Source organism: Amblyomma maculatum, chromosome 6, assembly GCF_055883805.1.
Source record: "Amblyomma maculatum isolate TAMU_Amacu chromosome 6, ASM5588380v1, whole genome shotgun sequence".
Classification (NCBI taxonomy): Eukaryota; Metazoa; Arthropoda; class Arachnida; order Ixodida; family Ixodidae; genus Amblyomma; species Amblyomma maculatum.
In genome coordinates this window covers 39,535,030-39,561,231 of record NC_139349.1, presented here as the reverse complement: position 1 = coordinate 39,561,231, position 26,202 = coordinate 39,535,030, and the positions used below count along the sequence as shown (strand labels likewise).

General features: G+C 46.5%; 1 protein-coding gene across 1 annotated transcript in view; it reads right to left on the bottom strand.

The window, feature by feature from the left end:
- Positions 1 to 7,524: 7,524 nt before the first annotated feature.
- LOC146185590 (aminopeptidase N-like) overlaps positions 7,525 to 26,202 on the bottom strand; it is a 106,595-nt gene continuing 87,917 nt past the window's right edge. The window contains exons 7-20 of the mRNA XM_084606510.1: positions 24,379 to 24,513; positions 23,064 to 23,129; positions 22,872 to 22,937; positions 21,962 to 22,119; positions 21,182 to 21,273; positions 19,683 to 19,816; positions 19,364 to 19,419; positions 16,772 to 16,919; positions 15,849 to 15,928; positions 15,243 to 15,356; positions 13,589 to 13,756; positions 11,428 to 11,571; positions 10,514 to 10,595; positions 7,525 to 9,416 (exon numbers count right to left, since the gene is read on the bottom strand). Of these exons, the coding sequence (XP_084462636.1) occupies positions 9,267 to 9,416; positions 10,514 to 10,595; positions 11,428 to 11,571; positions 13,589 to 13,756; positions 15,243 to 15,356; positions 15,849 to 15,928; positions 16,772 to 16,919; positions 19,364 to 19,419; positions 19,683 to 19,816; positions 21,182 to 21,273; positions 21,962 to 22,119; positions 22,872 to 22,937; positions 23,064 to 23,129; positions 24,379 to 24,513 (1,593 nt within the window). The 3' untranslated portion in view covers positions 7,525 to 9,266. The remainder of the gene's footprint in view (positions 9,417 to 10,513; positions 10,596 to 11,427; positions 11,572 to 13,588; positions 13,757 to 15,242; positions 15,357 to 15,848; positions 15,929 to 16,771; positions 16,920 to 19,363; positions 19,420 to 19,682; positions 19,817 to 21,181; positions 21,274 to 21,961; positions 22,120 to 22,871; positions 22,938 to 23,063; positions 23,130 to 24,378; positions 24,514 to 26,202) is intronic.

Sequence of the window (26,202 nt, the reverse complement as noted above, 5' to 3'; positions counted from 1 at the left end):
AGGAAGTTGATGCAGGCGCAATCACTGTTCCTGAAGCTCTGGGGTTTAGAGATAACAGTGGCCGGGTGAATAAACCGGCGGTGGAAACTAGCAAAAAACGGCTGGAAGATTGGTGGCTTAAAAGCAGAGAAGTGACATAATGTTAGTAATGTAGGAGCAAAATTTAATAAATAGAATGATGGTTTAGTTAACCATTCTAAATCAATAATTAAGATATATGGAGAAAAATGAGCATGATAGCTACTGCTACCACCCCGTTTCAAAGGGGACGCTCCTATATTCCATCCATCCATCCACCGTTGAGTGAACGGAATGTCGCAACAATGTGTATATATTTCTTTTATTTTTACCTACCCTTTTCTTTCTTCCTATCACTCACCTCTTTGATTTCCTCTATCTTCTCCTCGCTATCCCTTTATTTCCGCCGCCCCAGTTCAGGTGCTTCAGATATCAGATAGCAGATACCGAGGCTGGCAAACATCTTTTCTTTCCTTTTGTGCATACAATAAATAACCACTACAACAACGGCCGTCGTCCACCATCACCGAAGCGGTGGCGGGTGCAATGACGGCCTACAACAGATAAAAATTCAGTGACAGGCCAGCCCCCGCCGCAAGCGGCGGTGACCTACCTGTCCCAACCCCATCAAGGGAAGTTGTGTTGTGTTGTTGTGGCTGTAGGAAGAAGGAAAAGAAAATGCACGGGCCTGCTACTGGCTCTGTAGCTGAGCCACCTCCGCTGCCTCGTGCGAACAGAAGAGAAAATAGAGAAGAAAACAGTAGATGGAGAGAAGGATGCGCGCCGCAACAACGGCCGTCGTCCACCACCACCGAAGCGGTGGCGGGTGCAATGACGGCCTACAACCGATAAAAATTCGGTGCCTGGCTAGCTCCCGCCGCAAGCGGCGCAAGAGCGACGTTGACCCGTCAGGGGAAGCGAAGCGAGCGCGCGGATAACGAGCATACAGTTAATACATATTAATTATCAGCGGACTGTTTATAAACATCGTTGTCTGTGACTTTCCGCAGAGCAAGTGGATAGACTCTCATCACGGATTGAAAGAACCTTCGAAATTACGAGACACAGGCAACGCCACGGCAACGCATCCCTCTCGAGAAGGCGCTCTAGTCGACATCCTCGGGCCCGCTTCGCTTCCCCCACGACCTACTGTATAATGGCTTCCCCTGATCGCGAGGATGTCGACTAGAGCGCCTTTTCGAGAGGGATGCGTTGCCATGGCGTTGCCTGTGTCTCTTCATTTCGAAGGTGGGCTATGTTACTTCAGGAAACGAACGCCTTGCCATCTATTCCGGGCTTCAGCGGCTACGTGTCTCCTTCAATGACTGACCGTCGCGTGCAGACTGCTTCTCCCCCGGAAAAGGCGGCGATATATGTTGAAACGCGTATTCCTCATGTACGCCTTTCTCTCGAAAACTGGTGCACATCATACCAAGAGGTAGTAGACGGTTGCTGCAAAATGTCTGAACGGAACCGTTGTTCTTGTTTCTGATTACGTTCGACCAGCTGGAGGCGCCTCTTCCCGTATTAATCTTGGCTGGTTATTAAGTGTTCGTCGGCAATACCCTGGGTGTCCAATTTTAGTCGGAGGCGACATTAACGCCCCTCACCCAGATTGGGGGTATCCGACTGCAAGCCCTCGTGGTAGGCGTGTGCGGGACGCCTTCACTGATGCCCTGTTTGTTCTGCTTAATCACCCTGGGACAGCAACACGGCCTGTGCGTCACATACGTAGTGCTGGCTATGCTCCAGACTTGACGTGGTGGTTGGGCGCAGGAACTCCCTCATGGCACATGGAGCCGGACTGCTGGGGAAGTGATCACCACCCTATCCTCATCAATCTCCATCCCTCCCATCTCCGCCCTTTACGCCGCAAATGTTTTGTTATAAACTGGGACAGCTTCCGCTCATGTCTCGACAGTATGTCTTCAGATTCGCCGTCACTCCTTGTTGACCGTATACAGAGAGCACTAAACAGCGCTACGACTACTATACCTGGATTGATGTAGGTCGACCGGCACCAGATCTCGGCCTGCTTAACTTGTGGGCAGCCCGCCGTCAAGCTGAGCTGGCTGCTACGCGAAACCCTAATTCGGGGCAGGCACGTACACGACTGAATTATCTTACCGCGAAGGCTCGGAGATATGAACGCGATCTCTCACGACGCCAGTGGCATGCATGGTGTGAACAATTTTCTGATAAATCATCGAATGCCTCACTCTGGCGAACGTTTTGTGCAATGGAACACGGTCGTCGTTCTACTGACGCAGCAGCAACAGCATGCTTTGCGGCTAATCTGTCGCCGGGCGATTTCGCCAAAGAAGCTGCTGGAAATTTTTTCCCAAAATACGATATACTGCCTCCTTCAGCTGTAAATCTTAATTTGGCAGGTATCCCTGCAGACGCATGGAAACTACCATCTGCTGCAGACGCAGATGGAATTGCGAACCCCTTTTCGATGTGCGAGCTTCTGGCTGCAATTGACGATGCGAAACGGAAAACAGCGCCCGGCCTGGACAAAATTCAGTATGAGGTTTACAAGAACCTCAGTACTTCTGCAATTCCTCAACTACTAGACACCATAAACAAAGTGTGGCTTGATGGTGTCGTACCCGAGAGCTGGAAAACCGCTGTCGTGATCCCTATTCCCAAACCTGGGAAGCCTTCAACGGACCTCGCCAACTTACGACCAATCTCCTTAACATCAACGCTTTGCAAGCTCGCAGAGAAAATGCTAGCCACACGACTTTCTTGGTGGCTTGAACAGCACGGTTTTTATCACCCTGCTCAAATTGGATTTCGTCCATACATAGGTACAGAGGACGGGTTGGCTGTCTTGGCATCAGCAGTTCTATCATCTACCCGCAGCCGCAATGTACGTACCATATTAGCAATGGACGTTGAAAAGGCATATGACAACATCAGTCATGCTGCAATCCTGAATGCCATTGACATGCTTCATCTCCCTCCGAGAGTACGCACTTTTGTCGCATCATTTTTGGACGGAAGAAAATTTGCAATACGCCTCAGCGGTGACACTGTTGGTTCATTCGTTTCACTACGTGGCGTGCCCCAGGGATCAATATTGTCTCCGACGTTGTTCAATATTACTTTCATCCCATTGGCGTGGCGCTTACATGATATCCTAAAATCAAGTTTTTGCAGTACGCAGATGATATCACGGTATGGTGCACTCACCATGATCTTCTCACTCAAGAGGCCGCCCTTCAGTCAGCATTAAACGTAACCTCTGATTACGCATCCTCCATTGGCCTTCAACTTTCTGCGTGTAAAACTTCATACACGTCAGTCGCCAACCGCTGGGGACGCCGTAAACTTGCCTTAAATCCAATTCGTCTCTCTCTATCAGGCACCCCAATAGAAGAAAGTTCGAGCCTGAAAATTCTGGGCTTAACAATTCCCCAATCAGGATCAGCGACTGCTTGGCTTTCTCAGGCAAAAAAGCAAGCACTTCAAACTATGAGTTTAATAAGAAGAATTGCACCTAAAACGGGTGGCGCTGGCTCGTCTGTTGCACGCCAGTAAGTGAGGGAGGTTCTGCAGCCCCGTATTGTTTATCAGACCCAGTTCCAGCATCTTACAAGGGCACAATGGGATCGCCTTGAAGCCGTAAATCGAGAAGCTATGAGGACCATAACACGCCTTCCACGAATCACACCGGTCGTAGCGTTACAGGAGAATGCGCAGCTCAACACCATCAATGAACTGGTGCAGCAGCGCCGTGATGCTCGCAGACTCAAGGCCACTTTGTCACATTCCACGCAAGCACTGAGGGCGTACGCAACGTCACACATTATTCTTCAGCCACCTGCGCCAGTTCTCCCTCCCTGGAAATTTATACAGTTAGGAGACAACAAGCCAACTGAAATCCGCAGACCGACGTCTGCCAACAATGCATCGTTGCTACGCCAGAAATTTGAAGAGCAAGATACTCACCTGCCTCAAGATTCCATAGTAGTTTACGTAGATGGAAGCCTGCAAGGCTGTGAAGCCAAAACGGCAATCTATTGTCCACGGAGACCTAGCCTGAATCAGACAACTACGTTTCAGCTTTCGGAACCACTTACATCTTTCTGCGCTGAGCTTGTGGCAGTTCAGGAGGCACTCTGCTCCGTGACTTCTATAACCATGCTGCCTACAGCCCACGTTGTCATCCGCACTGACGCACTTCAAGCAGTACGCCTGCTCCGACGTGTCAGCCGCTGCCCTAAAATTTGCCAGGACATCCACCAGCTTGCGGCGCGCATCCCACAATCAATACGCATTGAGTGGGTCCCACGGATCTGCTGCCTTCCCAAAGTCAAGCTGATTTTGCAACCCGCCTCGTGAACCAAGACGCATCAATCCCACGGCTTCTCGAAGTCGACGACGCTACCCTCCTTTTGTCAAGAAAGGAGCACCTCCGGCGCCGCACACGTGCACTTATCCCTCCGTGTGCGATATCCCTTCTCCGCGGTCTCACCCGTGCAGAGGAGGTTGCGCTTAGGAGGATCCGGGTCGGTGTTGCCCTTACACCAGCTGTAACTAGGACGTGGTCATACTTCCAACACTTATATCATCGCCCAGGATGCCCGATCTGTAACAACGAATATGTCGAGGCCGACAACCACCACTTGCTGTGGGACTGCCCAGCACTCAAGCCAACACGAATCTGGCACCTGAGCATAGCTGGCCTTTCAGCAACCAATCCTGCCTCATACGTCACTTGGACGCAGGGACCTCATCATCGCTCACTTCTGGACTTCATAAAATCAGCCAACCTTTTTCCATTCATTTAATCATTTATTCATCCTTCATCTCATAACCTACTGATGCCCTGAGGCAATAAATATCGACTTAAAAAAAAATCCGTGATGAGAGTCTATCCACTTGCTCTGCGGAAAGTCACAGACAACTATGTTTATAAACAGTCCGCTGATAATTGATATGTATTAACTGCATGCTCGTAATAGAGGAAGAAATGCTCGTAATGCCTGCGACGGTTGCGCTGCACACAGTCGGAGCGCGGTCGGCTGCCTCGCCGCCGTCGCATGAAAACCATGCGACGGCGCGAATGGAATGCTTTCCATGCTTGCTATGCGTTCATTTCTCTAGGTGCATTACGACAATTTCAATGTCGATTGCATAGCCCTTTCCGCGTCAGACCCTACAGAAAAAAATCCTGATCGTTCACGCACAACAGCAACGACTGCAGCGCATCGTATGCAGGTGCCTTGGAAGATTAAAAAATTCGAGGTCACTTTGGCGACTAAAGTGATGAAAGGCGAAAGCCAGAGTGCTGCATTCTGCTACGCGACTGTTGCGCATGTAGCGATGAATGCTGCTACGAGTAAAGCGTGTGACTATTCTTTCACATTCTGCGAGTGCATTTATTCAGTGAATTCCGCTTCGCAGCGACCGGAGCGCACTCCTTGTATCTTCGCAGTTGTTCTACGTGTACTGTTGTGTGGTTAATTTACCTGGTGCGTGGCATTAATTAGTAATTAACTGCACAACTGACACTAATTAGTAGTTAATTATAAGCCATAAATTAGTAATTAGTAATTGATTATTTGATTATTTAATAATTGATCAATGATTGGCATATGGCCATATAAGGCCCGCATTTGCGTATACGGTGGTGGTGCTCTGTGATTGGTCGAGACCTCCATGACGTCATCCTGTCTCGACCAATCAGAGCCGCCGCAAAAGCGTGACACTTTTGCTGACAACGATGAGGCAATAAAGGCTTTCGCCTTAAAACTTCTTACGACGTAGACCAAAAATGAATGAATTAAAAAATAAAAACAGTCGGCGCGTGTATGTGGCGGTGAAAACAGAAAGGTTAAGCAAGTGGTAGCTAGGCCTGGGACAGGGGAAGAAATCTGTCGCCTGGGGGCGACGCCAGGCCAAAATGCAGTCGCCGACTATCGGCCACTCATAACATCGACACTAAACTGCTGTGGCGGCATGTTGAGTTTGTTAATAAAGCTTGGTGAGAGGACAAGCGGTCTTCTCTTATGCTGTTCATGTCAAACAATTTGCCTCAAGGAACCACGACTGCCATCAATTTGCGCCATGGAACCTCCTCTCCCACCCTTATCGTCACAATAAAGCGATCCTGCATCTGCATGGATCTGCTCTCGTTTTTATCTGTCGTTTGTGCAGTTTTTATTTGCTTCCTTTTTTTCTTTTGGCTGTCAGCTCACTCACTCACGCTTAGACCTCTAAATTCAAAGCAAGAGAGTTGAATACTAGTCTCAAGGGTCATATGACCAACGTGGCTCAATCAGTTAGGCTGCGCACAGAATCACATGACGGCTCGCCCGGCTTTTATTGGCTATCTGTAGCTCTCTGCTCTGGCGGCGGCGTGAAAAGGGCGTATTTTTCTACTTCGGCGCAAATGGGCTCATCGGCGGCAGAGCTTCGCTTCGGCGCCGCCATCTTCGAAGCGCCCAAGGAGCATCCAGTGTGACGCGCATGCTTTTCTTTCTTGGTGGTACGTGCACGAAGTCATGCGCACAAGGGCACGATCCCCAACACAGGTCCCCTTGTGCACCATGCCCCGCTGCGAAATTCGCCGGGCGAGCAGGCGCCGCGCAGCATTTTCGCACAGTGCCAAAGTCTGTGCAAAAGACGGTACATACGCTGATGCTGCGGAGCTGATGAATGAGCAAATAATAAAAATGATAGCCGGCTCAGAAAGAGGCTAATGGTTCAAGTGTGGGCTTCGAACTTACAGGTGGTGCCGCCGTCGCTGTAAAGTTGGCCCTGATTCATTCATTCATTCAAAAAAACTTTATTCATGAGGATGACCCGAGGCCTAGAGGGGCTCTGATAGTGTAGATCGGCCAAGGTCAATGGATCGGCTGCCAGCGGCGCTCGCAGAAATACCTATGGCGTCGGTTTTATTGAGACAGCAATACTGCGCCAGGTTTCGAGTCGTCGTGTTGAGTTGGAACTTGCGCTGGAAGTAGCTCAGAGAGAAATTGGTGAGAGGGCAGGACCTTTGGCACGTTTTATTGTGGTAGGTACGGCATTCCGGGCAGCAGGGTAGTCAGGCCAGTTGAGAATGCAGTGGTCGCAAAGGTTACAAGGCAAATCAGGTTGCGCGTACTTTTGTAAGCACATTCGCGGTGAATGTGGAGCAGGTTATATGGGGTTGCAATCTTCAGGGCAAGAGGAAGGGCTGTCTGGGGAAGCATCGTGAGCGAGGAAATGAGCCTATTTGTCGTCTCCTAATCCTCGCTGACACCCAGATTGGAGTGATGGTGTTAGCTTGGTGACGGTAGTGAAGGATGGACTTCGGTCTCTGTAAGGAAACCCACACAACAATACCCCTACTCCACCTTTTCCACTAATAGCTTAAAGCCTTCCTTTTCGAAAATATATTCGTTCGTTTATATTTTATTTATATCTGGATAGTAAGTCTACTGAGCACTGGCCACTCAGATTCAACTAAGCAAAACCCAAACCGACAGTCTCTCCCAAGAAATTGAGCTGGTGTTTGTACCTGGAAGTCCTTTATTTACAGTAAGTTTACAGGACACCAACTGTCATGGAATGAAGCAGATTAAAAATATCTGCCAATGAGGAATACAGTCCATCGTATTGTTACTCCTTACAGTACTTGTGATACCAAGATATCACAGAACTGCAGGTAGACCACACAACTTTTAGTGACAACACTTGAACGAGCCTCACACGCGTTTAATAGTTTGTGAAAATTTGTAGTAGACCATAACGAGCAAAAGCGCTTGGGCAATCAGCAGACTGCCTCGCAGCATACAGATGTTGTTCATCGATAACTCTAGTGGTCATCACGTTACGACACATCAAAGACCAAGAACTTCGGTGTTGTTGCTAAGAGTTGTGGGATACATCTGTACATTGAGAGGCCAAGAAATGGCAAAGGTGCTCATTCGGAACGATGATTCTTGTGGTGAGAAGTATTGGTATTTCACAATTTGAGAAATTATACATATTATAAACTACAAGGATAAGTGGCGAAGTGCACATGCCAAATAGTTTAAACGGTAAAAACAAAATAATATCGCGTAAACTAAGAAATAAGCGTACGGAGTACTAGCACAGTATTGTGATGAAGACGCGGATTACACTGTGCTGAAATGCGCGAACCGGTCGAGCAAGACGCGAAGTCTTGCTTGTTCTATATTACACAAATTTGTACAAGGTCATCAGAATAAATGCAGATCATATGACAAACCGGTAGTAAGCATCGGGGTAAAAAGGGAGTCACTGGACATATGATTTTATTGACATTCACAATGGCAAACGCAAATATTAAAACTATGTCGATAAAGCAAGCAGGCTGGAAAAACTGCAAATGCCCGTTTAAAACTAAACTAATAAACGGGTTTCCTGCCAAAAGACCTCGTAAAAAAATTACACTAGCAAAGAATGCTTTAGGCCTGTGATTGCCGAGAAATATTTTTGTGTGGCAAATTATACTACGCTGAAGTAAACTTTATGAAAGCTGAAATCATTAAAGTCACATATGCAAGACACTGCAGAGGTATACAGTATGCGGTAAATGACTCTCATACACTGCTTGGCATCATCGATATTAGGATGAGATTTTATAAAACCGGCTTTAATGTTTAATGCTGAGTTTGCCACCAAGGCGGTGCTAATAAAAGATAAGTTGATAGTGTTGGCAAGGACTTGCGTTTAGACAAACTAGGCATTATCTAATACATGTAGGACCCCCACAGAAGGCTTTCTTGTGAGATGTAAACTATAAGATGACACCGCGCGCACAAAAGCGCACAAATAAAAAATAAAATGAAATGTCTGGAACGTACAAAATAGAAGAAAACTTTCTGCTAAGCATCAGCATTCCAGACCTTTTTGTGGACATGCAATGTGCTGAACTTCTAAATGCTTTGAGAACGCATATAAAGTTTCATGCAAAGACCAAAAGGATGATTTAGCAGAGCATGCGATACCACGTAAAGCACACTACTCTCCCCGTTTTGCTTATGCACATAGAATCATGCCTAAAATTCAAGCCAAACATTGCATTAAAACATTTCGCCCCTAATTCACTTAAGGAGGCATGTCTGTTAAAAAAAACAAAAGTGGCCTCCATCCATTTTTGAAGCATCAGCACAGATATTAAGGCCAGGGACACATCAAAAGAAGACAGGAGCGCGCACTTGTCTGCTTTTTTTTTTTTTTTTTTGTAATTTGGTAACCTAGGGTGCCTAAGCGCGCAGGCTGGGCGGCTACTTTATTTTCTCGTTGATCCAATCCCGTATCCGGGCGTAGTACTTCTCCTTCCAGCGGATGTTGGACTCGGCCTTCTCGACGGCTTGCTTGTAGGTGCGCCCCACCGCCGACACGGTGTCCTTGTGCTTCTCGTAGAACACACCGAGCTGCAAATAAGTGGGTGACGGAAAGGAAAGTACTTGATGAGTACGACGGGCGCATAAATCTATGGGCCATAAAGATGTGCGCTGTGCAATAACACAGCGAACTGAAGAGATGAAAAAGATCGTTACGAACCGGAGTATAGAGCGGACCTTTTTCCAGTAGCATCTTGCGCATGCGCGAAGCTTCTTCGGCCCCCATTTTTTCCGGGATAAACGGAGCGAAAATGGGGGGAGCAGTTCTCTCCGTGCTTTTCCACGAAACGGCTTCCCTCGCTTCATCGACGCGACGAACTGCTGCGCCATAATTAGGTGCAATACTGGCACCTTCTAGGTGTTTAGAAACGCACGCATTGTATTGTATCCGCTTGCCCTATCCTCAAGCGAAAAGGCACGGCCAGTTTCGTCAGCGTCCTTTTGCCTTGGTTAAAGTACAGCAAATGGAAAGTGTGTCATGGTGTGTCCACATATGCCTCACGCGTTTTATGGAAGAAATTGTGCAGAAAACATGCGAGGGAGCCTCGCTAACCCGTCCCGTCAAACGTACTTCGCTTGGCGGCCGCAAGAGGAGTGCTCTACTGGAAAAAGGTCCATTACAGACAGCACACAGACTAGAAAGGGCACGCATCCGGGCCTCTGTGGGCGCTGTAAGCAATCTTCAGAGGTTCACGCACCTGCCTAGAAAGCCATTAAACTTCGCAAGCACATGAACTGCGGTTTTGACAAATCGACTGCTATCTGGGCATTCGGTATGTGCACACCAGGTAAGATGTGCGTTAAACTAACCAAGAGCAAATAAATTAATAACAGTGTGACCGACAATTTCGGAAAACTGCATATTATCAACATCAGCACGCCAGCTTGCTACTCACTTCTCTGCGATGCAAGGCAAGGCTTAAATCCGACACTCGTAACCATCTGAACAGCATGGAGGTCACTACCACCAAATAAGACAAGATCGCTGAACAGTACTGGCGTGTGCTTGTAAATAAAAAAAAAAATGTCTCGAGCTTCGAGATCTTTATGCAAACTTTACTGGTGCGCAAAACAGCCTCAGATAATGTAACAGGGCTTCGATTGAAAAGGAGTAAGCCGCCGCTCACCATGTCAAGCTGGAAGCGGGAATGTATCGAGCCGCTGGCTGCGCTGAAGATCCGGGGAAGCGAGAACGCACCAGATGAATAACTGCAGAGAAAAAAATACGCCGACCACGTTGCAAACATCTACCAGACTTAATACTCAAAAGGCGCACTCAAAGAAAACAAAAAACGTCTACTACACCTCACTCCATCTGCCCCCCCCACCCCCCTACCCTCACTCCTTCCCATACAAAACGCACGCACAAGAACACACAGGTGCTTTCTGGCTGTTTAAATAGTACACAATATTTCATGAAGATCATTGTGAGAGGTTTTGCATATTTTAGCATCAAAAAGACTTATTCGAAAATGCATCAGTGTGAAAGATGATGTAGTTCACGAAAACAGCACGTCTATCTCTTTCTTAATCCGACTATCATGCCATAAGGACTTCGTCAATAAAGAACATTACCAAAGAAGGCTCTTGCCCTGCTACCACCGCAAGCATTATTTGAAGGCCTTTGAGCGGAAAACAAATTTAGGAGAACCCAGTCAGAAATGCCACCGCACAAAGTTGAAGTAAGAATTTTAATGCTTATAGACACCCTATTGTGCAACCGCGGGAAAACAATCATAAGCCATAGGATTTACTGGTGAGCCGTGCAGCCGGACATTTACGGGTGTCTTGAAACTATGCAAGTCTGAGAAGAAGCTCACCCTCAGACACCTGGAGACTCCTGATCACTTACAGCTAGTGCCGCATTACGTGGCCCAACAGCATACAGTGCGGTATAAGGAGTTTGAAGTTTGACTGTGCTTAAAGGTAATGAGTGACAGTGATCATTTATTGTGTCGACGTCGCCGCGTAATCCACGTAGAGCAGTCTTCTCTCCACTGGAGAGAATATCTTGGGACGCGGTACACCGTATGCTACTTACGTCTTGTATATTGTTTCCCAGTTCTCCAGAAGGAAGTTGAAGAGGAGGCTTCGGCCGAAGACAGTGGAAGCGACTGCGCCGATGACCGCCGCGCCGTCCTGCCGGCGAACGCCGGAGTCGGGCGTGATTGACTTCATCAGGAAACTGCGAGGCAAATAAGCCCCACTTGAAACTTAATGGAAGAAAGGCGCCAAAGCTTCTCGCAAAGCGCTGATCATAAAGAGCGTGAAAAATGCCCCGCAGTGTGTAACGGCAACATATAGGTCGCGAAAAAATCTTTTGGCTGGCGTTGTTAGGACAAGAAACGAGTGTTTCGCGTCCTCTACTCTAACATCATCACCTGAATCGTGCTCGCGCTTTAATTTTGCGTGTAAGAAACGCTCGTTCTCTAAGTTGCCGATTTCGACTGTGCACTTCTATTTCCTCCAGATAAGCGAAGTCAGAAGCAAACAGCCCCATCTCTGCCCTGTTGTGTTTCCCTTCTCGGCTGCAACTGTACCGCTCTTCTTAGGTTGCCTGGAAAACCGTGGTGGGGCAAGAACGGGGATGGCGGAGGGAACGTTGAGGAAGTCGTGCGATGAAGATTTTTGCATCATTGGCCCATGCAGCGCCATTTTCATTCCTGCTTTCACCATGCGAGGACCAGCAAATGAGCAAGACGGCGACTTCAAAGGAACGCTTTAAGTTTCCTCTGGAGGTGGGGTCACGGTTTCCGGCAACTGCCGTTGGTCGTAAGAGACACCTAACCGAGGACCAAGCAGGGGCATCAGGTACCTCTCCCTCCACCGTTAGCTGCTGCTATTTATGCCGCGATCCTCTGTGGCGCTATTTTGAACTGCGATGCTATCGAAACACAAAATGAGCTCGGCTTCACGAAGCGCGGGACCAGCGAAAGCCGACCGATTGCCCAGCTCCGCACGGTCGGAAAGGCAACAAAGCTGAGAATATAAATGAGAACCAACTAAAAAGAACGGTTTCACCATTTTCTCTTTCAATTAATGCAATACATTTCGCTGAGGCAATAAAAGAGCGTATACGTAAACAAAATGTAACTGCCGAGAAAACACTCTGAATCGTCTTTTTGTCGCGTGCTTCGGATGTCTGTTAAAATAAAAAAAAGCTTGATGAGATGAGCAGGGAGACCCTGCCTAAAAGGAACTAATATGTATAGATTGTAAGGATGGGGGGTTTATTCAGCAGATCAACAGGACTTGATCAGCAGGACTAGGCAGATCAGCGGCGAACACAGCGGCAGCGAACACAGTCAGGTCCAGCACGCGCAGCGATCACGATGCCACTGACTGGCATGTTCGTCGCGCACTTCTTTCTCTTCACAAGATTAGCAAGACGTCTTCCTTTATTTCTTACATGATTCCATTTTGCTGTCGCACCATTCGTGAAGCGTGGTGTTTCTTAACAAATCAGACTACGAAATGCCGTAGTTGTCGACGATGCTCGGAATCGTTCTCGTGTTTACTGCGATATGAAGCTGAACCTTAACCTTAAGAGAACGGAACACTTTCGTGGGATATTTTCGTCGGGTAAATTCTATCGGAAAACTGCGGGTGCATAGCCAAGATCAGGTACCACACTTGACAAAATCTTCTCAAGACGACATACTTGGAATGAAAGGAGCCCATAAACCTGCTTCAAAAGCAGAACAAAACAGCTTAACAAATGGGCTTTCGGACATTGTTGCCATGTCGATGCGCACGTAGAAATAGAAGGGAAGCCTCTGCAAAGCATGGTTGAAAAGAAAAGTCGTCGATTAAGGCGGCACGCATGACGCGGCGAAGACAATGGGATGAACTGTTTTACGTATTGCCTGTGTTGAGCCTGCCTGCTGGTGCTATTTTTGTCGCCATGTCAGGTACTGGATTCCTGGACCTGCACTTACACAATGCCCGAGTGTAGTCACAGGCTTCAAACTTATCCGGAATTCGAGAACTTTGCTTTTGCTGCCTTTGGCTGCATCTGCATTCAAATCTCGACATGTTTGTATAGCGCTGCTTTTGTGAAGGCAAGGTGCTTGCCACGAAGTTTTCGATCTCAAATCCGTTAGACGAGTGCAGCTTAGCGCATAAGCTAGCTGTACACATGGTAATCGACTTCGGGATGGAGTTAATGCAGTGCACCGTGAAGAATGAAAACATGAACGCACCTGTTGAGGACCCATGGTTCCCTGGAACAGGCCAAGCTTTGCAGGCGCCTCACTTTCTCCGAGGCCACGGTGGTCTTGTTGTACATGTCCCACATGAACTCCCAGTCGTCGTAGTTGCCGTGGGCGATGGCAGTGCAATAAACGAACGAACGGAAGTTGGGCTTGATCCTGCGAGAATAAAAAAGGAAGGTCCCTGGCTCAGTGGCAGGGAAGAAAAATACCCGCGAGAGCAACTCTGTGATGGTTAGCTACAGACCGGTCTATAACGCACATATCAATGTAATTTCGGTTCGTGCTTGTAATCCATGCATGCTAATTCCGTGAAACAGGAGGACTATACTTGGTGAATGTATGGGGAATTGGATAAAGTCACAGAAATAGCTCTACTGTAGTAGTAAATAAAAAAAAAACAGAAAAAGAAATAGCCTCGTCTAAAAGCCAATACAGGCTATGTGCATATATTCGTGAACGCCTTTTTGTGCCTCTTGTAAATCGTACTCTAGGTTCATTTGTATACATGACTACAAGCGCTACACTCTCGGCAGCGGCCACATAACCCTTCTACCGCCTGAATAGCATTCTTCGTGCATCATTTCTCCTCCCTCCTCCTACTGGTACACTATTTCGACACACACACACACACACACACACACACACACACACACACACACACACACACACACACACACACACACACACACACACACACACACACACACACACACACACACACACACACACACACACACACACACACACACACACACACACACACACACACACACACACACACACACACACACACACACACACACACACACACACACACACACACACACACACACACACACACACACACACACACACACACACACACACACACACACACACACACACACACACACACACACACACACACACACACACACACACACACACACACACACACACACACACACACACACACACACACACACACACACACACACACACACACACACACACACACACACACACACACACACACACACACACACACACACACACACACACACACACACACACACACACACACACACACACACACACACACACACACACACACACACACACACACACACACACACACACACACACACACACACACACACACACACACACACACACACGCACACACACGCACGCACGCACGCACGCGCGCACACACACACACGCACACACATACACAAACGCACGCATGCAAATGACCAGTTATTCCTAGTCCGCACCAGACGTGGCACTGAGACCAGATTTCCGGTCTTCGATAGGATTACACGACTCTTCTACGTTATCATAACCTTGACTGCTTTAAGCAAAAGTTGCCGACGAGGCACAGGCCACTTTTCGCACCCGAGGCTGCCAACCGTGAACGAAGAATATGCTTGGCGAACAGCTTTGCCTCAAGAGCACGTCCTTAACGTCAACCACTTCTTTTTTTTTCTGATAAAGATAATAAAATCTTTGTTGTGCAGCGATGTGCGCAAACGATTCATGGTGCTTTAAGTAACAGACGAAGCTTACTGCAAAATACCTCGGGAACAGGTGCCCCAGCACTTCGTAAAACTTATCACTTTCAAGTGAATCTTGAAGCGTTGAGTGAAAAAGGGCAACTTACGGACTTTTCTCTGCTTTGCTGTCTTTCCATGCGCGGAAGTAGTTGAGCGCCTGGTTGACGCAGCTCTCGTATCCCAAAGTGCAGGCAGTGGAGTACGTGTCAGTGCGGAGAAACCTGCGGCGACAGCGACATGATGCAGGCACTACTGGTATCGCACTGCTGACTGATCAATTTTAGCTATTTACTAAATGACTTTGGAAGCGAAGGAGTGCCAAAACTGCGGTGGTTAAGTGGCTTGTTGGAACTACAAAAGCGAAGGCACCTTTAAATTTCAGGAGTTTCTCTTGTTGCAAGCCTTCCATATACATGAATTCCCAAAACTTCGCGAGCATATATATAAAGGCATGCAAGCTCCTCGGACAGGAACGTGGGGTGCGGTCATAGAGTGCTTTCGATATGTTTCATAATATGAAGCTGCGCGTTTTATGTGATACATGATTGTTGATTATTGTGCATTCTTGTGCCGCTAAAACAGTTCGTTAGAACGGTATAAAATATGCACCAGAATAGTTATTTAGCCCGTCGCCTGTGCCACATTATCCATGCACATTTTTCTTGAAACAGAGAGGATGAAAATGATATTAGTGTTCAACTGTGAAAACTTACGTAGTCAAAATGGATTCCCCTTCTTCTTCGTGCCAAGTTAGACGCTCATAATTTGGCTTCACAAGGTTCATCAGATATTTCTGGAAAAGAAGGAATGCAAGACCATGTTCTTCCAGGATGCAGCGAACTCTGGCATTAGCCAGGCATAAGCCTGGTAATTCACTTGTAAAACATGCTTTGGAGAATCATTAAGTGTCGCGGGTTTATTCATCGCCAGCTGTAAATTAAGCCTAACTCAAACGTAAAGTGTTGTAAGCCAAATCGCATTAAATTGGCTTCTCGCACAACTACCCTCGTAGTTATTACGATGTCATGTACTAACATCGTGAACGACCACCCAATGTGACAAAGAAACGTAACTAGACGGTTAATTTAACTTCGCTATGTTCAGATTTTTGTCCGCAGACCGTGTCCGCAGGCCGTGTCCGCAGAACGTGTCCGCAAAATCGTGTCCGCAGCAGTTGTGAGTAGCTGAGAAGCGGTAGAGGTTAATGAGTGGTGTCAATCGATAGAGGGTGACATAATGTTGTGTCCAAAAAATAATTAGGCCAATAAATTAATTAGGTGATAAAGGACTATAACTGGCTCACAAAAAAAGGAAAGGCGCAGTATCTGCCACACTTGTTCTGTGGACACCTACCCCGCGCCGTAAGAGAAGGGAGGAAGGTGGGAGCGAAAGTGGAAAGAGAGGAAGGGATGCTGTAGTGAATATGCCGTCAAGGATGTGACGTCGCGCAACCGGAAGTAGAGCCGAAAAAGGACATAGGAAGGATTGGCGCGCAATTTGAAAGTACTAAAGACTTAAATGGGTAAACAAGAAGTGAATTAAGCAACTAGAAGCAACCAGAACCAACAACAGCAGCATCCGTGCTTTCGCATTACTCCAATGTAGATTCTACAGTGCTGTTTAATTTTTTACTAACCTTCCACTTTCCATACACCTCGGTAGTCTCCAGCATGCGGCTGATGAAGCCGAGGTTTGAGGCTGTGGGACTCCATGCGATGTAGGATTCTTCCTTGGAAAGGTACTGCGTCGCGTCCAGCGCCAGCCCGTAGTCCACGATACCGGCCCTGCGAAAGTACGAGACGGCTCGTAGCGACACGAGGAGGACGGCCGTGTTTGAAGTATGAGTTCTATTAAAATAGTACGCAGAAGACGCGTCCATTGGCCTCTTTTTAACTACTACAATGTGCAGGTCATCGCATGCATGTCAACTGGCAAGCATGTAGGGAACCAAGCCCATTGATAGGCGCATTCAAAAGGAGTCTGCAGTCGCAGACAGAGTAAAATGGACCACGAGTTCTGTTGAAACAGGCAGGTCAGCGCCATCTAGTGCCTGGTGTCGAGACCGTTTTGTGCCTTTCTAGATGGCAACTACTCCAAATCGTCGCTTCAGCTCGATGCGCCCTTTAATCTTTGCGAGTGGCGTGAGATAACGTCGCTGTAGCCGCTGCAGGTGTTATGCAGGATGATTTGCCACACGCACGAGCGCCTTTCGACAGCCTTGCACTTGGCATCTGGTGACTGCTGCCTTGACGGCGCCACTGCAGTTGCGACGGTTGGTGAAAATGACGGCGCGTGACATACTTGATACCTGCCGTAAACTGCCTTGTACTGATGCGTTCGGACTCTGATAAAGTAGCTTAAGGCGACTTTTAAATATGCAACTTCTATAGGCGGTTCTGCACATTTGTTTTCTTGTCTTGAAAAGTAGAGCGCTTGTCGACTTGCAATGCACTCGTGCGGCGGACGGCTTTTCCGCTGATGGCTAGGAATTATCGGACACTCCTAGCAAGGGCTGCTTGGCCGTGAGCTTGGATTCCGCTGCTGGGTCGCATGCTGGTTCGCTCCAGCACGTAACCACGTATACCAGACGACTATTGCTTGGAAGGGGGCGTGTTGAGGTGGCGCCCATCTTATGTTGAAATATATGTGCTTCAGCGCTAATTTAGAGTTTCTGGTGGAGGATATTTAATCAGATTGTGCTATGCAAATTATCTACGTGAGTTTTCACATGTCAGGTTTTTACTCCACGGCACATTTTCCTGACATTGATTACGTACGAACGCGTCCGCTGGTCGTCTTGCCACGTAGTTCGTTTCCAGATATTTAGCAAGGTTGCCAATGCGCTACGTCGAGTACAATCACCTAACAAACGAAAAGTTCCATGTGCGCTTTCACCGCCTGTATGTGGCTCAGTTTTGTTTAGCTCAGGCAGATTGTACAATAACACTGTTCACATTTTCCGTTTGAGCAAGCCGCGCTCCACTCACAGATCATCCATGCTTCTGATGTAAACTGAAGCATATACTTGGACGGAATAAACATGCGCGCGACTTAAGTTCTTAAACCTGCGGTGGGCCTAGCGTCTTTGTGGTAATGCATTCGAAAGCAGTTAAATAGTACGGCCCTGTTTTCTAGAGGCTTTACGGTCGAAAACGCTGAGTGCAGATAAACGAGATGAGATATGGTAGGCGGCGTAGATAAAAACAAGCTTTAGAGTGCCAGCTAACGAGCTCCATGGTTACAACCATGGAGCTCGCTGGAAAGTCTATTAATTCCTAGCTCTGAAAGGCCAAGCCTAAACCGCGTGATTGGTTTGCTGGGCGTCAGCGTTTCAGGGAAAAAAAAAAAGCCGCGGATCCGACTATGCGAGCTTACATTTAAATATAGTCCCAAACGTTTCATAATGCTGGCCTATATCACTGCAAGACAGCGTGCGGAAAGTATCAACAGCATGTCGGACGGCGGTGTCTTGAACCCGTCGTTCATTGTTAATTTCGAGCCAAGATGGTAAAACGTCGCACATTTCAACAACCTGCGCGGTAGGAAATATGATTGTGGCCTGCAGCGCTTTGCGGCAGTCCTGAGCTGTCGAGAGAAGAGGGCGCCGACGAAAGATCGCATGTGCTGGAAACCACTATGGTAGCCCATTAGTCGCATCTTCTGGCCATTCTCTGTGATTAAAAAATGCATAGGGCTAAAACGAACAAATTCGAGAGGCTAGAAGGGGCAGCCATGTGCATGAAGAGGTCCCGACATCAGGCAGATGTTCCACTAGGTGGCGCTAACTCGCGTTTTTCAACCAAAGCCGTGGTCTATTTTACCCTACCCGCGACTGCACGTTAAATGTTAAACATGGTAAAACTAAATGACACAACTCATTTTTTTTATATATTTTCTGCAAATTCTCTGACGGCATTCGGTGTGCGGCCTGGCATAATATTCCACCGAAAACTATGTAGGCGACGCCAGACTGCCCAAAATTGGAACAAGGTATCTGGACTAATAAATTTCAGGAAAGGTGCTATTACCAATGTGAGTTTGAAAGAAATAGAAAGCCGTCTTCATAATAAATGGAGGAAATTGTTTACACTCTAGTTTCAAAGCGATTGGGCTGCATGCCAAATGACACAATAATTTTCGATGAGCATGTATTATCGCAATGGAGCTTCATGCTATGAGCTACGACTGGCGAATAGCGATTATGCATAAGTCACAGAGAATAACAAACCTGGCCAAGTCCAATATGTCGTCAAGCAGCTGGGCTCTATTAATGACATGAATATCCTGGAATAAAAAAAAAAGAGATCGTTACCTGCATGTTCTAGCACCGAACTACAGTGTTCACGGTTGCTTTTATAGGATATCGATGCAATGTAAGTGTGATAAAGGTTGGAGAGCTTTACGATTAACAGCTAGCAGATAACAAAGGCAAAATACACAAAAAGATGGGAGGGAATGAACCAGCAGTTCCAAGACTCACTTGTGTTTTTTAGAACATACAATCGCCTTTTATATTAAACAATTAGCAAGGCCAGGATTGCACCTACCGTGTGCTTGTTCATGAGTTGATCAATGAGCAGTTTCCAATTTTGTTCATCGTAGTTGACCTTGTAAAAGCCAACCTGCTGAACGTTTGCGATAAACCACTCGGATTTTGATGTCGGTAGATCGGTAATAACACCTGCAGAATAGAAGAAAGGGCACAATTTGCAGCTGCCGACGAATGCACTAGCCAAAAAAGCAATCGGCCACAGATTACCGCTCAATTACTTTCGCCGAGATTGAGCTACATCAAGTACATTTTACATGGAGCGCCCTCTACGAGCTAAGATTGCGACGGCACAGCACTAACATATCCGGGTCAGTCAATCAGCACTGAGATTACGTCCGGCCCGAGAAGTAACCTTAGGATAACAATTATGGCTCATGTCGACAACCTAGCTGCGAGCAATTTCTCAGTCTTCCTTTCACATGGTGTAAATTCCTCGTAATGTTTCATGTACATTTGCTAAAAGAAAGTACACTTAACTCTATGGTGTGCATCTACCTGCTAATTGTGCTTCTGCGTGTACTACAATTGTATGACAATTTCTACTGGTCTCGCCGGAGAGGTTTCCTTGCTACGCGATGACGGGTTTGAACTCCACTTGTCGACCAAGGTAGGTCGCGCGTATTCGACTGGTCGTTGAAGCAAAAGCTCGATCTGCCGACCATAAGTTGGATGTCGCCGGACGTTCTATAGTCGACAATGTCGTGACCTACGGATGTTGCGGGATTTTTTCGGTTGTTTCTGGCTTCAGAATTATTGTCAGAGGATATTACATGGTTAACGCCGTTTTTTCGCAAGCGTATATTGATGTACGCCTATTGAAGACCCTCTACTTCGCTAACAGCGTGCGCAAATGCGTTGCAGAGTGCTGTGCCCCGCATATTTATCAATCGCAACACATTTTGGCGACAGGATGCGACTTCAAGTTCCGGAACCGGTTCAGCATTAGAGAGATTTTGCTTACCATGATCCGCGATCCGCTACCGTGATCCGCCACCGCGAGTTTCATTGCGCATGCCCAGATCCCCTTGACGCCGATAGATGGCGCCACATACTTGATGTCGGCACATCGACCTGCCGCGTCGGGACCAGTCAGCTTGTGCGCCCCGCCCCGCCCACGCGCAGTTGAGGGTCACGGTGGCAGATCACGGATCACGGTAAGCTAAACCTCTCTATTACTTCTGCCGTGCGCTCGGTATGTTCCGCTGGTGAACCATTCGCTCTGTACGAGTGCCGAGTCGGGCTGCTAGCTCCACGACCAGTGGAAATCACTAATTAGTAAACACGGGCGCTTTAGTGCTCACAGTTGCGCAGTTGTAAATTTTGGCAAGGCTTGTAGATCAGGATACCATGATGCTTCCTTCAGGAATTAGTACATAGCATGGCTGCTTGACCCGAGCCGAGAGCTACAAAAGTGCAGAGCGTTTTTATGCCTGTTGATTTCAAGTGCCGTCTCGTGTACCAGAAGTCACTATTATAGACTGAATGGACACTCACCGGATTCTTCTGAAAACCACATTTTGGGCTCCGTGGAGTTCCAATTGGGATCTCTGGCGTCCGTGTATGTCAATGGCACTTTCCACAGCGTCCTAGAACCAGGAAGAAAAGCATGGATGATTATGTTTTACTCAGCAGGCTGATTCCAGTTGTATATAAAGTTATCTCCACATCCAGTGGCTTTCAGTGTGCTAAAGCGTTTAAAGATTTCTTTTTTCGTGATCATAAATGGAGTAAATGCCACGGTAATACAGTCGAGAGCTCTGTACGCATGAAAACCTGCCTCATGCACTTTAAAGTGTGCAAAGAGAAGGTATAAAAAGAGAGAAGAGCAAGGAAGTATAACAGCTAAGGCGAAGACAGGAAATAATGTACATCAGCTACACTTTGTGACTGTAGTATTTAAGTGTTTATTGCTAACCTCATGCAAGCCCAGAGTACTATGAAACGTCATAATCTTGCACTCGTCTGCTCCAGCAAAGCGATGGTGTGCTGAAAAAGGTATTTAACAACTAATTATATTCTACGCTAGACACTATCATCAAAGCTCGTTCGACTCTGTGACAAGCCGAGAACTTTTCCTATGGCGATCGTCGATTCTGCTCTCGCATCAATTTGTCTTAAAATTTCGGCTTGAGGAGATGGTTTTTAGCGTTAAAAGAAACACACGTATAAGGCCCCCAAATGCCAGCGGATGCGGAGTAATAGCTAGAATCAGAAAAAGCGAAAGTGGTGCGTAAGTAGAAAGTGGCAGGCTGAATTCAGCGCTTTGTAACTCACTCGTTGTCCTTGCTGCCATCAATCAAGAAGCGCTTCTGGCTGATTTTCGCCGTGCCGGCTTCGTATGACCGGTTTACGGTGATGAGCGGGTAGCCCGTCTGGAGTGTCCAGGAGTCCATCACCACCTTCACGTCCACGCGGTTCTTTTCGTCTTGAGCCTGTATCCAATATGGACACTTTTAAACCTCCAATACACTGATTGTTACGATCAGCGGCGAGTTGCCGATAAGCAGTAAGCAGCTAGGGCAGATAGACTAGATAGCCCGAGTCTCTTTTAACTAACATTTCTAGATCACCTAAACACTTTTAATGAATAAGGCGTAAGCACGAAGCTCATTCCGAGAGCGGTATGTTATAATTTAGTTCTCAAGAGGCTCTATAGAAGCATGCGCCTAGATCTGCCCGCTAGCGAGAAGACAGCTGAGTGAAGTCAATCACTTCTGACAATGACGGGCATCAAGTAGGAAGCCCCCTCTGCCTGTTAAAATAATGGTAATTTCCCCATGGCAAGTGGGATCTGTTACAGTATGCGCTGCAGATGTCACAACAGCTCTACCGTCGACCAATGCTGTGTCCATTTTCTTCGTGAATATATGCACGCTGACTATAAGGCATAAGACTTTATGCTTGAATGGCAATGTGACCTTAGGGGGATATGCATTACCGTGCACTGCTAATCTTTATTTTATCACTTTCTTGCAAACAATCACCATCACAAGCCGCAAGGGCAAAAATGAGTACCGCAAAATGTTAAGCAAGAAATTCTCGTCGTTAGCAGTAAAAATGTCCAACCTGCCTATTAAACCGGCTGTCTTAACTCTGGTGCCCCGATATTGTGACTGTATTTGGAAATCACCAAGTATCTTTTCACAGTTTTGTGCGTTTGATCGTTACCTAACTTCAAGCTTACCATTGTTAGCTCCTTCCAAAGGTCGTCCTGACGAGCATTGGTGAAAGAACGCTTCTTCAGGTAGGTCTGCAAGAAAACCGTAAAGTTTATTAAACACAACTCTCTTGCATCAGCTATGCCTGTACTTGAAACCAGCACAAGGATTGCTTATTTTTATGCTATAGTTAAAATGTGAACTTCATCCATACTTACCGAGACACCTTTCCTGAAGACTGGTTCCGTGAGGAAGAAGTTCATCATACGAATTATAGATGCGCCCTGAAAGAAAAATAGACGAACATTAGTCTACTGTGATTTACCACATTCATTAAAGTGGCATTACGAAGGTAACAAAAGCTATTAAACTATACTTTGGTCAACCTTGCTTTCCCGTGTGATCTAAACACGTGAAGGTCTCATCGATAGCATTTTTTTTTTCTTTCTTCCTTTCGAGTGAAATTATTCGCTTTGGATTTTTTTTTAAGCAACAGAAGCACTCTGTTCTCGAACTTTGCCATGCATTTCGGTGCTCAGATTAGTCCAACGAACGAAAAATTTCATCAACATGGAGTAAAGGTCAAACGAGAACAATTATTATTAGCCTCCATCTGAGCGCACCCATGCGCCAAGATAAGAAAGCTACACAGCATCCTCAAGGCCTTGCAAGCAGCCCAATAAAAATTTCCTTCCGTTCTGAACCCATAGCAGGGACCCTTGTAATAATACAAGGACCGTATATCTATGTCGTCGCTGCGCCAAGTCCCCGAAAAGGTCAAACAGTTGCCAAGGCAGTTCTGAATCGATAAGCAGCTCAAAGCGGGCTGCGGAAGAAATGTTCATGCACTGCTTGAGGGTATATACACAGAGGTGGAGTGGAATGATAGCAAGCAAATAATTATTACCTTCATTACCCTTACAATATCACTATTTACTTCCGACCTTATATCGGTGCATCAATGCACACTTGCTATAGCTGCAGGCAGTCGAAATAAAGCGTTAGGTACCAGAAAGCCGAGAGCCGCGACAACGCCGGGAACACCCAGTGGCATTTTTTTTCTGTAGCGCACTACAATCCCTGAATCGCTGTGCGACGTCAAACCCCCCAAACCAAACCAAACCAAACCAAACCAAACCAAACCAAACCAAACCAAACCAAACCAAACTCCATTCATATTTGCTTTCTATAGACATGAATTGCATCTCAAGCTGCCTAGACTTACTGTGCTGCCTCAGCAAGCACTCCGGAACTGTCATTTCCCTAGTAGGACCTTGTCTGAGAGTACTATAAAAATAAAATAAAAAAAAACCATTTTAAAATTTTATTTCAAATATTTTCCTCCATTCCGAGACAATCGGATATGATAGCGCATTCGGGGAAAGATCGAAGTAAATAACGGTCGTGGTGCCTCGATTCGATATTGCTACAAGAGGTTTCATTTTCAAACTGGTGCTCTGGACGTTTCGATTTATGTTAATACTAAATATTTTTACCAGGCGAAGTGCGCTAACATAATTCTGTCAGGCTTACCTTTCCGTAAGAAATTTTGTCGAAGTTTTCAATAATTTCGTCAGGGTTGTAGACTGGAACCGACACTGGATGAGACGACTTGAGGGCATCGAGCTCCATGACCGGCTGGAGTTCATCGCCAATGAACTGTTGTGCCTGTCCCAGTGCGAAAAACATTCTTCTAACAACAGCACCGAAAGAAAAAGATCACTTAGAATACGAAATATCTGCATATGACTACATATCAGTAGTGAGCATGTGCATAGCGTTTCAATCTGTAGAGGCAAATTTCTGACTTATTTGCGTCATTTAGATACGACGCGAACCTATCGCAGTTAAATAGTACCAAGTACAGCAGCCTCAGTTCATCGTAGTTTTCTCGCTTATGGCACGAACTACTGTGCCTGCGAAGGATTTGCAAACCAAAGCACTCATTGTTGAAAACACAAAGCAAGACGGTGAGGTAGCAAAGCCTTGCCCAGGTCATTGCTCTTCTGCTGTTTATGCGAGGTTCGTGGGTGCTCCACTAGTTAGACCAAACCAAACATGCCTTAATGATTCGTCACTTTAACTCGTATGTACTGCTTTGTACTGATCACGAACCTCAATAGAGACCATAATACAAGCGAAGACATCCCATGACCTCAAATCAGCGCAGACTGAAAAACAGCCTTGTTTTAGCACATACTTGTACGAACAAAAAGAGACTAGAGAATAGAAGGAAACCGTGAAATTTAGCTGGTGCTTACTGCTTAAAAGATATGCCATGTGCGCAAGAACGAATATATACTAATAGGCAGAGGTGTGCGAAGAGAACATTTTCCATCCAGAATAGAAAATGTAATCTGGCTTTCTTCGCTACCAAGTCGAATACCAGCAGTGTAGCAAAAATCCGAATCGGATAAACAACTCAAATATTTGTAATACGCATTGATTGAGAGAATATTTGTTCAAAATGAGAAAGCGTGAGTGAGGCATTAAAGCGCCATCGGCGGCTCTGAGATGCTGTGTTGGAGTTATTGTTCGTAAAAGACGCCACATCAACCTTCATTAAAGAATCGCAACAAGAATGCATTATATGAAATCCTTAACCGTCAGTTTGTACGCATAGGGAAATTACCATTTCGTTCCAAAGGCGCTCGATGTAGTAGAGAATATAATTAGTTCCCATAGAATATTTTCGAACTTTCCAGATGCGATTCGTTCGAACAGTCAAATTAAAATAATACATCATTTGCTATTCAAAGCACTATAACCTCACAGAGCCGCGCTATTTGGTCGAACATTCATCGATACTGAGTTGGCGTGGCGCTTTTCAGAGTGTGAACTTGACAAAAGAACATATGATCCACCGGCGCAGTAAACTTGCTCAAAAGATGCACAAAACGCTTCCAAAGTTTCATTTTCCCGGTGGTTTCTATGTGAGTGCTCAATTGTCAGAGAAATCTCTGGTGTGCACATGTCTTCGTCAGTGTTCAGAAATGTGCCGGCCACCATTTGCGCCTTCGTAGCTGCACAGGTATCGCATGTATGATATAGGATTTACATGTGCAAGACAATTTTTGCGGGTCACGCGTGTAACAGAGTCTCGCACTATTTTAGAGTGCACACCCAGATCTGAAATCGTGATAAAAGAGCTGCCTTTTTTTCCCCAAAAATAGTCTAAGAATTCAGCTCGTCTTTGATTATCACATCTCTTGTCAAAATGTGCTTGTCAAAATGGGCAAAAGTAGACAACATGTACTGCCTGTCAAAAATTTCTGGGGAGCATTTAAGTCACCTTAAGTGTAGCAAGGCAAAAGCCTTCTGACCGCCTTGCCGCGATCCATGGAACGGGCTCCTCGA